The 17,902-nt window shown below is 40.8% G+C and overlaps 1 protein-coding gene across 3 annotated transcripts in view; it reads right to left on the bottom strand.

Moving 5' to 3' along the window:
* The window catches only part of FILIP1 (filamin A interacting protein 1), a 242,796-nt gene that overhangs the window by 6,291 nt on the left and 218,603 nt on the right, over nucleotides 1-17,902 (bottom strand). The window contains exons 6-7 of one of the 3 annotated variants that reach the window (XM_045294373.1): nucleotides 16,138-16,195; nucleotides 43-116 (exon numbers count right to left, since the gene is read on the bottom strand). In XM_045294373.1, the coding sequence (XP_045150308.1) occupies nucleotides 76-116; nucleotides 16,138-16,195 (99 nt within the window). In that variant the 3' untranslated portion in view covers nucleotides 43-75. Of the gene's footprint in view, nucleotides 1-42; nucleotides 117-15,355; nucleotides 16,196-17,902 lie in introns of those variants that run through there. The other 2 variants (XM_045294372.1, XM_004696301.2) reach the window with 2 other exon arrangements.

Genomic DNA, 17,902 nt, shown 5'->3' with positions numbered 1-17,902 from the left:
TGCATTATCCTTGTCAGAAAGAAAAAAAAAAAGCTTTCTTACTTGAGTTTCATTGTCTCTAGCACTTGCTGACCACTAGGTGGAGCTATTCCCATTTCTTCCCTCGGCCTTTCTGCCTGAATTTTAACAAATGGGAAAACAAAGTTAAATATATAAATTTCGTATACTAAGGAATATATTTAAATGCAAGGATTTTATGAAACTTAAAGGCACATAACTTTTTGCTACAACAGAAACTCTTAAAAACTACTCTTGCTTTTATCACTGAAAATTTCTTTCCATTTGAAAAGTTTCTTTAGTCTTCTAGTGCCTAGAAATATGCAAACTTCTTCAAGCAAAATAAAATTAAAATGCAATGTAGTTAAAAGCCAGGTTCTAAGATTAAATGCAATTTCCTACTAACCATGCTTAATTCTTTTTGTTTAAGTCTCTTTAGTAGATTTCAAAGGATATAAAGAAGTCACAATTATCAAATTTCCCTAATGTTGTTTGGCGCCATCGAGCCGGTTCTGACCCACACCAATCCCATTCACAACAGAGCGAAGCACTGTCCTGCCCTGCACCACCCTCAAAATGCTCGAGCCCATTGTTACAGCCACAGTGTCAAGCCATCACTGTGAGGGTCTTCCTCTCTCTCCCTGCCCTTTTATGTTACCCAGCATGGTGCCCTTTCCAAGGCCCTTCTCCAGGGACGGGGCTCTCCTGAAAATATGTCCGAAGTATGTAAGATTGAAGTCTGGCCATGCTTGCCTTGCTTCTAAGAGAAGCACTCTGGTCAGACTTCCTCCAAGGCAGACTGATTTCTCTTTTCAGCGGTCCATGACACTTTCAATATTCCTCTCCAGCACCGCCATTCAAAATGCATCCATTCCTTGGTCTTCCTTATTCAATGTCCAACTTCCACATGCTTATGAGGCAACTGGAAAAACCCTGGCTTGGCCCAGGCACATCTTAATCCTCAAAGCAATAGCTTTGCTTTTCAATATTCTTGAGGTCTCGTGCAGCAGGTTTGCCTCATGACACATGTCTTTTCATCTCTTGACTGCTGCTTCTATGAGCATTGATTGTGGGTCCTAATTCTTGGACAACTTCAACAATTTATCCATTTATCATGATGTTATTGGTCCAGTTGTAAGGATTTTGTCTCCTTTGCAGTGAGTCATAATGCATACTGCAATCCTTGATCTTCATCCGCAAGTGCCTCAGGTCCTCTTTGCTTTCAGCAAGCAATGCTGTATCTATTGTCTATATAATGCAGATTGTTAATAAGCCTTCCTCCAATCCTGATGCTACATTCTTCATACAATCCAGTTTCTCTGATTATTTGCTCAGCATACAGATTGAGTAAGTATGGTGAGAGGATACAACCCTGATACACACCTTTCCTGATTTTTAAACCAGGAAGCATTCCCTTGTTTGCACAACTATCTCTTGATCCATGTATAAGTTCTGCATAAGTATAACGAAGTGTTCTGGAATCCCCATTCTTCTCAAGGTTATCCATGGTTTATTATGATCCACATAGCCAAATGCCTTGGCATAATCAATGAAACACAAGTAAACATCTTTCTGGTATTCTCTGCTCTCAAACAAGATAAATCTGACCTCAACATTGGTATCCCTTGTTCCATATCCTTTTCTGGATCCGGCCTGAGCCTCTGGCAGCTCCCTGTCAATGTATGCTGCAATGATTATTGGATTATCTTCAGTAAAAGTTTACTTGCATATAATAGCCATGCCTTCGTTCTGTAGTTTGAGCATTTTGTTGGAACACCTTTCTTTGGAAAGGGTACAAATATGGATCTCTTCCAGTCAGTTGGCCAAGCAGCTGTCTTCCAAATTCCCTTGCATAGATGAGTGTTTCCAGGGTTTCATCAGCTTGTTGAAACATTTTAACTGGTATTCTATAAATTCTTGGAGCTTTAGTTTTGACTAATGCCTTCAGTGCAGCTTGAATTTCTTCCTTTAGCACCTTGGATCTTGCTCATCTGCTGCCTCTTGAAATATTGGGATATTAACTGGTTCTTTTTGGTGCAGTAACTCTGTATACTTTCCACTTCTTTTGATGCTTCCGGAATCATTCAATAAATCGTTCAGTATTACAACTTGATGCTTGAATTTTTTTCTTGAGTTCTTCCAGTTTAAGCTATGCTGAACATGCACTTCCTTTTTGGTTTTCTAACTCGAGGTCTTTGATCATTTCATTATATTCTAGAGCTGCCCTTTGAAATGTTCTATTCTAAAAAAAAAGGATGTTCGATTCTGCTCTTCGGCTTCATCATTTCTTCCATTTGCTTTGGCTACTCTAGGATTAAGAACAAATTTCAGAGTCTCTTCTGACATCAACTTTGTCTTTTCTTTCTTAATTGTCTTTTTAAATGACCTTTGATTTCTTCAGGAATGATGCTCTTGATGTCTTCTACATTACTGTTCAATGTGTCAAATCTTTCCTTAAGATGTTACCAAAATTTGGGTGGCATAGACTGAAGGTGGTATTTTGATTCTGATGGACCTATTTTAATTTTCTTCAGCTTTACACTGAACTTACATATGAGCAAGGAGCCCTAGTGAGATAGGGGTTATGCGTTGGGCTATAATCTTCAAGGTTGGCAGTTCAAAACCACCAGCCACTCCTTGGGAGAAAGCTGGGGCTTTCTACTCCCGCAGAGGGTCACAGCCTCGGAAACTCAAAGAGGGGCAGTTATACCCAGTCCTGTTGGGTCACTAGGAGACTGCACCGACTCCACGGCAGTGAGTTTTCATTTTCTGAGTGCATACGAGCAATGCATGGTCCGTTCCACAGTCAGCCCCTGGCCTGGTTTTAGCTGCTGATATTGGGCTTCTCCATTGGCTCTTCCCACAGATGAAGCCAATTTGATTTCTTTGTATTCCATCTGGGAAAATCCGTGTGTATAGTTGCCTTTGGTTGTTGATAACAGATATTTGCTATGAACAAGTCATTGGTTTTGCAAAATTCTATAGTACTTCCAGCTTCGTTTCTATCAGTAAATCCATATTTTCCAACCACTGTTCCTTCCTCTTTGTTACCAACTTTTGCATTTCAATAGCCAATAATTACCAATGCATCTTGATTGCATGTTTGATCAATTTCTGACTGAAGTCATTAGGAGAATTCTTCAATTCCTTCATTTTGTGGTTGGTGCGTAAATTTGAATAATGGTTGCATTGATTGGATGTTCTTGAAGGCAGATAAATATCCTATCACAGACAGCGTTGTACTTTAAGATTGATTTTGCAATGCCCATTTTGACGATGAATGCAACACCATTTTCCTCTTGATTGTGTCATTGTTGGAATACTAAAATGATGATCTCTGATTCAAAATGAGCAATATTGGCTTATTTAAACTCAATAATTCCTAGGATTATCTTTATGCGTTGATTTCATTTCTGATTATTTTCAATTTTATGAGAGTCATACTTCACACATTCTAAGTCCAAAAATTAACAGATTTTCGCATCTGTTTCTTCCTTCAAATCATTATTTGGTGAAAATGCATATGGTAAACGGTTCATACTGCAGAAGAAAGCAGGTGTGAGTGAACCAGCACATTTTGTTATTATGTTTAAATGAACAAATTGGGAACCCATGAATGGTGTCCTTTAAATCAGATTATCTTAAGTTTCAGTAGTTTATTTTATATGAATTCAACTTTAATAATAAAAGATGGTGCTTAGTATTTTGTATGTGATTTTGAAAGATTATAATTCAGGCTACATTGTGTTATGTATATAGGAACATAATTCATCTTATCTTTAGAAATAGTGAGTTAATATCTATATGCTACTGGATTTATTAGTTAAAAGTTACTAAATAAATGTATTAAATATGTTTGAATATTATCCATTTTCCCCAAATCCCAGCTGAACTAGACCTTACACAAGATTGTGAGAAATGAAAAATACTATCTTAAGATACTAAATTTTTTTGGTTGCTTGCCACACAACAAAACAATCTGATGATGCATGTGAGCACCACAATTGCCAACAATAGCAACAAAATAATGCTTTGGGGATGAATCTCATGATCTATGGAAAAAAGAAAAAAGGTGGTAGAATCCCACCCGCCTCACCCCTTTCACCCCGCAAAATGTGTTAGCATTCGCAGCACTTGTCCTATCTTCTTATAAACTGATATAGAAAAATGTTATAAATTGCATTGAAGTTATAAAGTTAGTGAGCAAATTTCACTCAAGCTACTACTACTGCCTTTAATTTTACCACAGAATAAGACCCATATATAGGTCATTTGGAAGCTGTAATGTGGCCTTGGTAAAATCAGGTATAATTCTGTCATAAATTTTCTTTTTATAGATACTATTTTCCTGACATCAGTCATTTTTAGGGTATTTAACAAGCAAGTTGGACCAAAGGCTGTAGTTCATTACCATCTCTCCTAAGATGAACAAAAAACCCAATCAGTTGACATAGAGCAGATTCTAACTCATGTTGACCCCATGTCGCACCATCTTCAGTGGCATAGTCAAAATAGGAAAGTACTGAAATTTGGGATGCTCTGATATTCAGATATCTTCGAATATAATTTGCTTTTTTCTAACTGGTAGAAAAATAAATAAACCCTAAATATTAATCCATGTATAGGCCACTACAGTCAAGTGGATTCTGACTCATAGTGACCTGATGTACAACAGAAGTAATGTTGCTCGGTCCTGTGCCACCTCACAATCATTGTTGTTTTTCAGTCCATCGTTGGAATCAGTAGTCAGTCATCTCACTGAGGGTCTTCCTCTTTTTCACTAACCCTCCCCCAAGCATGAAGTCCTCCTCCACGGACTGGTCCCGGCTGCTCACATGTCCACATAAATAAGAAAAGGCCTCAGCGTCTTTGCTTCTAAGGGCTGTTTGCTGTATTTCTTACAAGACAGATTTGTTTGTTCTTTTGGTACTTTGCGTTCTCCTTGCCAACACCATAATTCAAGTGCAGCGACTCTTTCCCATCTTCCTTATTTATTGTTCAGCTTTTTATGCATATGAGACAAATGAAAATGCCATGGCTTTGGTCAGACACATTTTAGTCCTTAAAGTAAAATCTTTGCTCTTGAACATTTTAAAGAAGTCTTCTTGTGCAGCAGATTTGCCCAATGCAATAAGTCCATGTGTTAGACCAGGTTGACTAGAGAACTAAATTCATTGACACTCTTGTGTAAGAGATAACTTTATATCAAAAAGTAATAATGCATTAATAAAGCATCCCATCCCAGTCCAGATCAAGGCCATAAGTTTGATATAAGGCCATAAATCCAATATTAGCCCATAATTCCTCTTCAGATTCACACAGCACATGCAATGATGCTGAATGCAGGAAGATCAAGGCCCGTGGGTGGGAAGTCCTGTGGGTCCAATATTGTACCGTAGAAGTATTTCCAGGGCTCTGGCTGTCATCAGTGTGGCTCCATGTGGCTTGTCAACAAGAAGGTATAGCAGAGAGAGAGAGAGAGGCCAGCCTCTTCTGATGGCAGAGTCAGGAGAGAGGAAGCTCACAGAATCCCCAAGGTCATATCCACACAGATATCATTGGCTATGACCTGATTGACAAGCTAGACTCTGCCCCTTCACTCATACTACCCTCAAGTTGACAGGAGATTATGTACCACAGGCCATTTGATTCCTTAATTATTGTTTCCATGGGTGTTTGTTGTGGATCGGAGAAAAATGAAATCCTTGGCAACTGTTTAATCATAATATTACTTCTTGATCCTGTACTGAGGGTGTTTGTTTGTTTGTTTTATAAGTTGAAATCTAACCCATACTGAAGGCAATCCTGTAAGACAGAGTATACTATCTTAAAGGGTCCTGAAAGCTAAAAATCTTTTTCGAAGCAGACTACCACGTCTTTCTCTCACATAGTGGCTTGTGGCTTTGCAACTATTACATTTTGGTTAGAATATGTGTATAAACACTGGAAAAATGGATTTCTGTGTATTGGGGGCACTAATCGTCTACCAAATACATTTAGAGACATTTTTCTCTATATGGTTCTCTCAAATATTATCTTGGTACTTTGTTAAGAAATTTTAGGCAACGCATTAATAACATTATTTGTTATAATGACATTATCGTGCAATGGCGTAGCTCATGAATTCATTATTTACTAGCTGTTAGATAATTTCCATGGAAAGGAAGTTCCATATATTATCAATTCCTAATTATACTCATACTTGACTTCATTTCTGACCTCGCTAACTATGCCTCATCCTTGGATGTTGTTTCAGAAGGACTGGCCAGGCAGATGACTTGGAATTCAACATTATGTACACCAGATGGGATTCAGGGAGAAAGTTTGGGGGGATTCTCCTGAGTGTTAAAGTGGGGCAGCCTGGCAGTAAGTTAGAATTCTGACTCCTCTCAGGAGAGCTCCTGGGCTGAAGAGTGGGAAACATGTACTCCCTGGAAAGCAAAGCTTCCCTCCCAAGCAATGCATATGTTTATACTCTGCTACACTCTTTGCAAGAAAACACTTGAGCTTTTAATTGTAAAAATCTGCTCTCATAAATAAGACCAAATCATTTTGGTCTCACCACTAGCCTCTAAGTTCACACATCAAAAATAAACCCTAGCAGAAGTTCAATTGACAACAGGATTGTGCCTTAGCAAGAGAAGGCTGATTCATCCAAGGGAGACGGCACTCCATGTTATAGAAAGCACATCCTGTTAAATTTGGCATCAGTTTGGATAGCTTATAGCCTGCATCCAACATAGCCTTGAATCCCAAGTCATGCCACGCTCTGTGGTCCTCTGCTTGGGCAGCACGGTGTCATCTTCAGGGAGCATGGTGCTTCCCTCGACCAGCTATCAAACCCCAGCTTTGAACTTTGCTACTTTCAGGATAATTCCTCCACCTTAAAAAATGTCCTGTGTTCTATACACCTCTTAGAAGTAGGAATACCTATTGTTATTTTTAAGGTTTTCATAAACTGCTTCAAAGTTCAGTCCTGGTATTATCACATTCAGAAACTAATCAGAAGTCTGATAAAACATCTGTTTTAAATAGGAAGTGTAATACACTTCCTCTGTTGGCATGGACTTGCATTTCTTCTTTGGGATTTGGCTCAGTTAATTAAAAATACTTCCGTTAATCAGCTCTGTCATTTGCTCCAGGAAACTTCTGAACCAGATGATATAAACTCTCTTGGGATTTCTCAATCACCTAATACTGTAGTTAATTTGCTTCCTTCCAAAACATTTCCCAGTCCACCATCATCTCAGCTCACCCCTTGACAGTCACGGTAGTTACTGGCCAGGGGCGGATTACTCAATAAGCAACATCCCCTTGGACTTAATTATGCTTACAGTCTGTAGTGAACAATTTCACTTGGGGATTGGAGGTGGGGGCTCCATTACAGATTAGTAAGTAAGCACAATTAAGTCTGTGCTTACCTCACTTCCTATAAACCGGTGCATACCAAACTGATTGGTTAATTCACTCTGTACTGCTATCACAGTTATGACTCAGACTTTCTGCATTAGACAAGTCAATCCTTATCTGGAACCCGGGTGGTGAAGTGGCTCAGCTCTCAGCTACCCCAAAGGGCAACGTTCACCAGCTCTTCTGGGGGAGGAAAGGCTGGTGTGGTGCTCTGATAACGTCGGCAGCTCTGAAAACCATATGCAGCAGTTCCACTTTGTCCTATACTATAGGCTCGCTGTGAGTCACATCAACTCGAGTTCAAAGGGTTGAATGCTATATTTTTATTACACAGATACAAGCAAAATTAAAATATATGTTAATTATGAATCATGGAAAATAGGTAAATATTTGAGCTGACTATGCGCAGGTTCTTACTGTTTTGAACACACGCCAAGGTTGATCTAAGTCGATGGCTGGTGACAAAATATGAGAGTACATCGGAAAGTATTCTTATGAATTCACTGACACCTTTATTAAACAACAAGAGCAACACGTGGAGCTATCGTTGGGCAGCACACCCTCCATCTAGGTCTAAACACTTCTGAAGGCTGGGCGCTCTCTTCTATCGCCAGTCCTTCCCTGGCGACTTCTGCACTCTTCGATCGACATCTACAGGGCAGGTTGGGAGTCCTAAAGAGCCTCAGATCCTGGTCTTCTTCAATGTCATTTGGGTTTGAGGAACAAAAAAGTCTGAAGGGGCAAGATGAGGGTGATCAGGTAGAGAGAGTAAGCTGCCCAATGAAACTCTCACAGGACAACCCTTTGGATACTTGAGAAATGAGCAGGTGCTTTGACGAGATGGAAAATAAATCCCTTGGGGCAGTTTTCCTGAACTTCTCCTCAGGGCAATCTTCAATTTTCTTAAAACTTGTTTTTAGAACAAGCCCCCACGTTTGTCTTATGTTCTTTGGAAAACAAAACCAAACCTCTTAAGATTACTTCTTTAGACTCACACCCCCCCCCCCAATATCTCCCAAACCTTCTGAGCTAAGCTACCTCTCTACCTTGAATTTAACTGGCAACCAATCTCCCTCAGAAACCACTGTCTTTATTGGACCTTTTTGGTAAAAGTACCCCAACAAGACGAAGGCAGTGTATCACTGAGAGAACTTGTTTGAGGCTATCCACTGGTTGCAGGCACATATTTAAACATTTTGGAATAAACCCATGCATGTATACTCTGGAACATTACTGACCATACTTTTTGGCTTCCTCTGGTGACAAGGAAAAGAAGGTGTGAAAATTGAGGTCATTATAGGATAATAATATTCACCAAAGCACTGCTTAAGAATTTTTACACAAATAGTTTCTATGTAAATATCTCAGTATCTCAAAATTCTTTGGAAATATTAGTTTGATTCAATGAGTATGAGTGTTTTAATCTATGTTTGAATACACACTTTGCTTGAAGTAGTTTTCTTCTGTGAATTAGTGTAGAACTTGAAAAGACTTAAGACCTGAGTTTGATCCTAGCTTCATCATTAATATGAGCCCATATAGCGTAGAGGTTATGCATTGGGCTGCTACCTACAAGGCCAGCAGTTCAAAACTGCCAGCTGCTTGTTGGGAGAAAGACGGGGCTTTCTACTCTCATAAACAGTTACAGTCTCGGAAACTTACAGGGGCAGTTCTACCCTGTCCTAAAAGAGGTCGCTATGAGTTGGCATTGACTCAATGGCAAAGAGTTTAGTTTGGAGCCATCATTTTATAAAATGATTATACATCTCTAAGCTCAAGACTTTTCTGGTTTTGTTTGGGTCTTTATCTTTAACAATATAGATAATTCTCTTTTTGATCTTTAAGGCCTGGTCCAGTTCTAATGAGCTCTGTGGTTTGGCAATTCTAGTCATCATACACACATATCATTAGCACAAGTAGAGATATCGAAAATGCTTTATCACATAAGCAATTAATCATTGGTTCTTTTTAAAATACATTGTAGTAATCTCTTTTAAGCTTTTAGCTAAACAAAGTGTAATGTATTATGGCTATGAGGAAGAATATCCAAAGCATACCAGATTATCACTAAATCCTAAACCAGAAGCCAAGGTAAGGGGACTTACCAAACATTACATAACCTTTTGGTAGCAGAGGAGACTATTGCTCCATTTTTTGCCCCAGCAATCTCTTTTCTCTGGGTGCACATCTTGAGATCTATCCTAAATCTAAATTCTAATTTAAAAAAATGTTTGTGCTTATAAAATGCGACCCTCCTTGTCTTACTTTAAGAAGCCCTGGTGATGCTGTGGGTTGGACATTAGGCTGCTAAACCAAGGTTGGCACTTAAAACCCACTAGCCACTCCTTGAGAGAAAGTTGAGGCTGTCTGCTCCCATGAAACCTGTGATCATGGAAACCCTGAATAGGATCACTATGAGGCAGAATTGATGTAGTGACAGTGGGCTATTCTGTACTTTAGATGGTCCTTCATGAATGTGAAATTCACAACAAATCCTCTGTAGCTTTCTCTTCTTGAAATATCCTTCATGACAATAAGAAAGTCAAAGAGTATTAAGACAGGGCTGTTTGTGATTCATTCACATATGTTGATGTCTCCCAGAAAGCTCTCAGACGCCCTTAGTTTTCACATGTGCAATGGCTGTAGAGGACCGGACTACCCAGGCCGGAACTCTTGGCTGTTTTGCATGTATTACCTGCCTTTGGAGAGAAATAGAAGTAACTTACACTATCCAAAATAGCAGTACCTGAATGTCTTCCAGTTCTATCATCTCTTTGCCTACATGATTTGTCAGTTTGCCTCTGTGGCTTTCTCACAATTTTGGATTGCAGAAAAGGGGGAAAAACAAGAACATCTCTTTCTAATAATAATAATAGTAAGGGCTCATGGGAGGTAGGGTGGGTGGGGGAAGGAGTAAAGTGGAGCTGATATAAAAGAGTTCAAGAAGAAAGAAAATATTTTGAAAATGATGGTAGCAGCAATTGTACAACTATGCTTGATCTAACTGAATTATGGGTTGTTATAATATCTGCAAGAGCTCCCAATAAAATGATTAGGACACTCTTTCTTCCACACCTTGCTGCTGTCCTTCAGCTCTGGCTGGATTTCTCTCCAGAATGTCAAGCTTCTTATATAAACCCCAACATGGATTCTAAAGTAATGGTTTGGCTTCCTAGAGTTGGCGATGATTTTCAAAGAGATTTGAAGCAGGGAAAAACACAATCACCAGAACGAAAAAGAAAAGAAAGGCCAATCCCGGCAGAAGACATAACTTGAGCAAATTAAGGATCATGTGATAATGCAGGCAATCCGTTAAGTCTGGAGTGCAAGACATGGCAAAGGAAAGGAACTCAAAGAATTAGAGCATTAGAGAGAACGGTACACAGCCTTGGGCGCCATTCCAAGGGGTGGCTCTATGCTGTAGGTCATGAAGAGCCTTGGGATTTTTAGATAAAACACTGATATACTTATTTTCAATTTGGAAAACAGAGTGAAGAATGAGTCAGGGAGTTTTGACATTGGAAGTCTGAAATCAGATGGGAAGAATATCAGAGTGATCCAAATGAGAGGTAATTAAAACAGCAACTCAGGCACTGTGTGGAGCTGGTGAGGGGTGTGAACAGAAAGTTGGGGTCAGCCATTAGAAATGTTAACCCAACCAAACACATTGTCATCAAGTGGATTCCAACTCACAGTCACCCTGTAGGCCATGGTAGAACTGTCCCTGCGAAGTTAGGATGTTAGAATGTGTGTCCTGCTGAATCTACATGGCGGTTGAGGGAGAAGGAAGCAGCCAACATGACTTTGATTTCTAGCTTGGGTGACTAGGGAGATGAGGGTACCCATGCAGAGATGAGCGTAATAAAAGGAGTGACCTGAGAGGGTGCCGGGCAGGTTTAAGACCAGCTTCCAAGCCAGCTGCGTTGGGAAGAAGCAGTGCATTTGGGCGTGGCGTCAGAAATCGAAGGCTGGGAGCCATCAGCACACGAGGGTCACTTGAAGCCCCAGGAGTCACAGAAAACAGCCACAGTGGGCATGCAGAGTAGGAGCCTGGCTCTCAACAGAGACCTGGGCACGTCAGTCCTTAGACTGGTCTGCGTGCACTAGAGAGCTGGCACGGGAGACTGAGGAGGAGCAGTTAGAGAGGCAGACAGAGGGAAACCAAAGGAGACAGAGATGGACACAGAGAGAAGAGCACAACTATGCTCCAGCCTCAGCTTTATTTGAAAAACAAAACAAACTCACTAGTGATGAGTCAATTCCAATTCATTGTGTTCCTACAGGAAGAAAACTGGGTGTGTGTGTTTTTTTTTGGGGGGGGGTGTTAAATAGGAATAGGCAACATAATCTTTCTCCCTCAGAATGGCTAATGGGTTTGAACCCCTGACCTTATGGTAAACAGTGCCATGCTTAACCCATTGACCACTAGTACTCCTCTCTTCATCCTTACAGGAAGCTAGAGATTTATTTTCAGGAAAAAACGACCTCAGAGAAGGTCTCGACCCAGACACCAGAAGGGTCGCATGAGATGTAAAGGGAAGGCCGGGGAATAAAAGAGTTTCCAAATGCAGTTGTGAGTCTCCTCCCCGCTCTCCTGACATGTTTCCAGAATGCAGGTAGTCAGTCTGTCCCAGGAAAGCAACAGAAGGTTTTCTCTCTAAAAGATGTAGCTTTTTATTGGATATATGAGAGAGATCAAGAAATCGAGAGGTGGATATTCAGTAGCTGAACAAAAGCCGAAGATCAGAAATACTGGGGAGGTGGGGCTTGTAGAGGCAAAAGGACAAGAGGACAGCAGCTGGGCAGCAGGCCTGCAGGATAAGCAGCCCCTGGCGAGTCAGGAAAAGGAGGACTAAATTAGGAAGGCTTCCAGGGAAAAGTATTCAACAGATGCATTTAAGTGTTTGTAAATATTATTGATAGGTGTTTGGCAGATCTCTTGGAGCATTTAAAAAAAGAAAGAATGAAAATGACAAGTACAGGAAGTATCAAGCAAATGAAAAAATAATATAGTTCTTTGGAAAAAGGAAGTGGTAATAAGAAACATAACCATATTATACCGCTTAGTTCAGCAGGGAACAGTATATACATTCCATCACTGTAAACCTGGAAGCCCTGGAGGTGCTGTCAGGTAAGCATTAGACTCTAACCTCAAGGTCGACAGTTCAAGTTCACCAAATAGCTCTAAGGGAGAAAGATGAGGTTTTCTCTTTCCAGAAGATTGGGCTGCTATGACTTAAAATTGGGGCTTGAGTATTACCTAAGTGCTGACGACAGATTTATCAAAACTGTTGTGGTGTAACCATATTGTAGGGTCCGGATATGGGGAGGGAGGGGGCATGTGAGAGAATTAAATCCTCAACCATCAAAATAATAATGAGACAAAAGATTATATTTAAAACTTATACCCCAAAAAAGTAGCAGCATGGGCATTTGTAAATATGGAGATAAATACCAGAAGAAATAGCTGAGAACTGTAATTTTCCCCCTCAGGGAGCAAAACTGAAGGCTGAGGGTAGTGAGGTACGGAGCAAGTATATCCATATGTCTTGTAGCCCTGGCTAATATTTTAACTATGTATATGTGTTATTGGATAACAGATTGTGGTGTAGTGGGTGCTAACTACAAGGTCAGCAACCCAGGGCATTTGAAACTACCAGCAGCTCGCTCCTCAGGAGAAAGATGAGGCTTTCTACGTCCATAGAACTATAGTCTCAGAAATTCATAGGAGCAATTTCATCCTGTCATATAGGACCTCTGTGAGTGGGCATCGAGTGAATATCAGTGAGTTTGGTTTGGTGGAAGTAGCAAAGTCAAAAAGAAGCAACAGCAGAGAAAAAGGAGACAAGCAATGATGAGACTCTGGAAGGCAAGAAGAAGACACTGAACTTGATCTGGTTGGGGAACAGCCAATGCATTACAATTATTCCCAGGAGGGAGACCACAGCCTCTCTAAGTGTCCCGCTGGCCCCCAGGGAGCATGTTGCTGTCTATAGAAATGACACTTCTTCTAGGGTTTCTTTTCAGAGTGGGACTTGAGCAACGCCTGTCCATAGCAGTTCTAGTAAGACTCCTTTGATTTTTCAGGACAGGGAAAGACTAGCCTTTTTTAATCACATCCAGTCCTTAAAAAGCACAAAAAACTTGCATCTTAAAAACTGGGTCAATGGATCCTTGGGGGGATGGCAGGGAAAGCTGGCAGGAAATGGAGAGCTAATAATGATGAGTACAAGAATGAAGACAATGTTCTAAAACTGATTGTGGTGATGATTGTACAACTCTTCTTGATGTGATAGAACTAGTGAATTCTATGATATGTGAATTGTATGCCAATAAACCAGTTTTAAAACAACACATCAGAAATGGAAGCTGTCATTAGTTAGAGTGCATTCAGCCCTCCACCTTCTATCCCCAGGGGCTTTCATTTCTAATAGGTGGGTTAAAGCTTATTTATCTAATCTGTGTATGTGTAGAGTGAGTTCTAAAATTACAAAGAAAAAATGGTCATGGTGGTTGCTCTTAATCATTTCTAAAAGGTGAATGTGGTGTCCTGCCAGGTTTCCTCTATAGGTGGCTCTATTCCAAGATGCTGATGCAGAAACATCCTGTTCACGCACTGTTATGTTCGTCTGGTGCACTCTTCCTGCGGAGGCTACGGGCTGACATGAGGAAACCGAGTCAGCATGGCGTGGGCAGGTAAGAGAAAAACAGCAGATAGTAGGACGATTATATGGTACAAGTCACCGGCGAACGTTAGGTAAAGTAGAAAGGAAGGGAAGATGGGTTTGTTGGCTCCCTTCTCTGCTCAAGGACACTCGGTCTGTTATGGTGCAGCAGCACTCAACACTCGAGTGGCCTTTTTTTGATTGTCCACTTTGCCAAAGAGATCCCCCGCTCCCTGCCCCATTTTAAGCAAATACAAGTCAGTTTTCTAAATCACAACATCTCTCGTTTAAATCTGTACAAAATCTGAGCATAAGCAGTCTATTTTCTTGGTTTCTTTCTCACCCTCGATCTTCTTTGAAATTTTATTATGCTGCCATACCTTCACTATGGTTGCTCAACATTAACAGAGACCTGGTTGAAGTGAGTGCAAATCCTGTGAGGCGAGGCTCCCACCATGACAGCCCAGGTCCACGTTCTGAACGGACTAGGGCATCAGGTGTGGAAAAGAACTTAGGGACGGGCTTCTCATCGATTAAGCAAGATGATAAACACTCGTCTGCCCTTTCACACGTATCAAGAGCAGAGACTCGGCAAATAATGTTGGAACTCACAATTCAGAAATGGTGAAGGAAAAAGCTATAACTTTGTAGTTATCATGTTTTGTAAGAGTCACCCAATAGTCTGACAAACTGGACAAAGATGCTGCTGACATGAGACCTTGGTATGCTATGCTGCAGGTTAATAGCCTTCAGCTCATGTGTGGGTTTTGTTTTTTTTCCCTCAGAAGCACAATTTTCACTATAATGTGGTTAATCGCCTTAAAAGACACATGGGAGTTTTCATTTATTTCGTTTCATGCTTATTAGAAAAACATGCTTAAAATTAATAGAAACGATATAAACACAAGGAAAACTGACAGGAATAATAAATCACTTCTTTATCATACACACACACCAAATCATGAGCCAAGTCCACCCTTGAGTGAAGGAAAGATTTGAATTCCATTAAGCTATCTATGATGTCAGTTTTCTCTTGGCATTACTGTATGAGAATTTACTCTCTGCTATTTTCTATCCATTATCATCTCTGTTGAACTGAGAAGGACTATTTGGCAGCTCTATTCAAACTGCTCCGAATTTAAATCAATTGCACACTTGAATAGAGTGTGAGTCTGACGTTAATAGTTCTAAAATTATTATCTATGAAACTGGGAATCTTTTGGAGGTGACCAAAATCTCTATAACACACACACACACAAATAAGTAGAACTCTGTTTTCAGGATTTCATGTTTCATTTCCATTTTATTTCACATTCAACTTATTTCCTGAAATCGTCTTAGAGGATTTTGGTTTTGCATCTCTTTTGAAGTCCTGTGATAACCTTGAAATGGTTGTGGGGGGTTATTACCGGCACATGAGGGGATTCAGGATTTGATAGAGGCAGATGACAGCTGTTAAACTAATTCCTGTTTCATAAACATTTTTGAACAACAGCAAAAAAACAGAAAAAAGGATTGTGGAACCAGGTTTTTAAATTTGGATTACATTTAGGAAACATGGGAGCCAGCCATGGGGATCTTGTGACCCAGCGTTTTAGTGATGAAGAAATTGAGGCTCAGCTGGGTTAACTGATGCATCTGTAGAAGCAAAACTTGGACTAGAAGCCAAGTCCTGCCTTATGCCCAGCACCCTTAAGCACCACACTGCAAAACAATATTTTTGGTTATTAGTTCTATTCCCTAGCATCAAAACAAATGCGCAAATTAGAAAAGACACATGGCTATTAGTTGGTTATTTTTTGAAGCGAGCGATTGAAACCTTAAATTAGTGTATGTAAAGAGTCGGCACTAACGGACGACAGTTCACTTCACAGCAGCAGTAGCATGGGCACAACATACCCCCTGAGCCACTGCCCTCAGCCCTTCCCCCCTCCAAGAGAGGTCGCGCGGCCAGCTGCGGATTTCTTCAGCTCTATTTTCCTAGACTGAGTCTCAGCACGAGGCTCGCATTTGGTCAGATCTCCTGCTCCCGGGGCTGCCAGGACTGGCTTCCCTGCTTTCATACCTTTTGACATGGGAATGCGGGTGGGTGTAGGCCGCTGGGATGACCCATCTTGTCCTGACTGGAAGAGAAAATACAGAGACACAAGGGACGTGTCGGTGAGTTTCCTCTGCTAATGTCATCAATCTGAGCATGAGCAAGACTCTTGTAACACCGGGATGCCTACAGATGGCACCTCCCCAGAGAAAAAGTCTTAACAAATATTTTAAAAACATGGAGTTAGTGTCTAAACTACTTTTGATTACCTCCTTTTCTCTCTTGAAAGATCTATCTGAAACTTCCTTCTCATCTCCTGCCTCCATCTTTTCTCCAAATCAGTGGTTCTCAACCTTCCTAATGCCGTCACCCTTTAATACAGTTAGTTGCTCATGTGGTGGTGACCCCCAACCATCAAATTATTTTTGTTGCTACTTCATAACTCATTTTGCTACTGTTATGAATTGTAATGTAAATACCTGATGCAGGATATATTTTCATTGTGACAAATTGAACATAATGAAAGCAGTGATTAATCATAAAAACAATATGTAATTCTATATTGTGAAATATTTATTTCAAATTAAAAATAAATGAAATTTTGTCTTGAGGCATGATGTAGCATGGGTAACAGTCTTCACGCAGGGTACTCATATGTGGGCGGAGAGAAGAGAGGTGTCTAGGTTCCTAAGCCCATTGGAAATATGTGTTTTCCGATGGTCTTAGTGACCCCAAAGGGGTCGAGAGCCACTCCTCTAAATGATATTACCTCCTATTTTATAGAGAAAATATAGACCACAGGCAAATATAAGACCCTGTGGGCAAGTTTACTCTGGCTGTTCCCAAATGATCTCCACTTTCTCTTCTTTTTTCTCTCTGGGGCGATGCACCTCCCCGCTCCCGCCCCTGTGCATTAGACACCACCCCACCCCATTGGCTGCCCCTTTGAACAGGACTTTGCTCCCTCACTGAAATAGCCTCTGCTCAACGATAACCTTCTCATGACCTCAGACTTCTAAATTTTTATTGTCACCACCGGCCACACCTTTCTTAAAATGCTCTTAAAACTCTCTTGTTGTATTCACTTCCTGCCTTTGAGGACTCCTTTTTGATCTCCTTTGCTGGATCCTTTTACTTCCTACCTTTCTCCTCCTCAAAATATGAGCCCTGCTTAGCTATATGCCATGGGCTGCCCAAAGAACAAAGAAATCTGCATTGGAACAAGGACAGCCAGGATGCTCCTCAGAGGCAAGGATGGCGAGACTTCCTCTTATCAGGAGGGACCATCCCCTGGAAAGGGGCACCATGCTTGGAAAAGTAGAAGAGCAGTGGAAAAGAAGGAGACCCTCGACAAGCTGGATGCATCCAGTGGCTGCAACAATGGGCTCACACCTAAGAACAATGGTGAGGGTGGCACAGGACTGGGTGGTGTTTCTGTCTGGTGTACATTGGGTACATAGGAATTACCTGTCAACAATCAATATAAGCATCACCATGTCCCAGACTCCATTCTCCTTTTATTTTTCACATCCGCCCTTTGAATCTTCTGGTATCACCCACCATGTCCCTGAGTCCTGAGGACTCTGCCCTTCAACACTGTCCTGAACTTCATGTCTGTATTTCTGATAACTTGCTAAACATTTTTGATCCCCTACACCCTCTCATCAAGCATCTCAAATAAAGCATGCCTCAATCATCACTTATCCTCTCCCCAGTACTTTGTTTCACTCTGTTTCCCACGCTATCCACCCAGACTACCAAATCAGAAACCACAGAACCACGCTCTATACTC

Source organism: Echinops telfairi, unplaced genomic scaffold (assembly GCF_000313985.2).
Source record: "Echinops telfairi isolate 266 unplaced genomic scaffold, ASM31398v2 ScPeMD7_3533;HRSCAF=4204_0, whole genome shotgun sequence".
Taxonomy (NCBI): domain Eukaryota; kingdom Metazoa; phylum Chordata; class Mammalia; order Afrosoricida; family Tenrecidae; genus Echinops; species Echinops telfairi.
The sequence above is the reverse complement of the archived record's forward strand: the minus strand, read 5'-3'. Positions and strand labels throughout refer to the sequence as shown.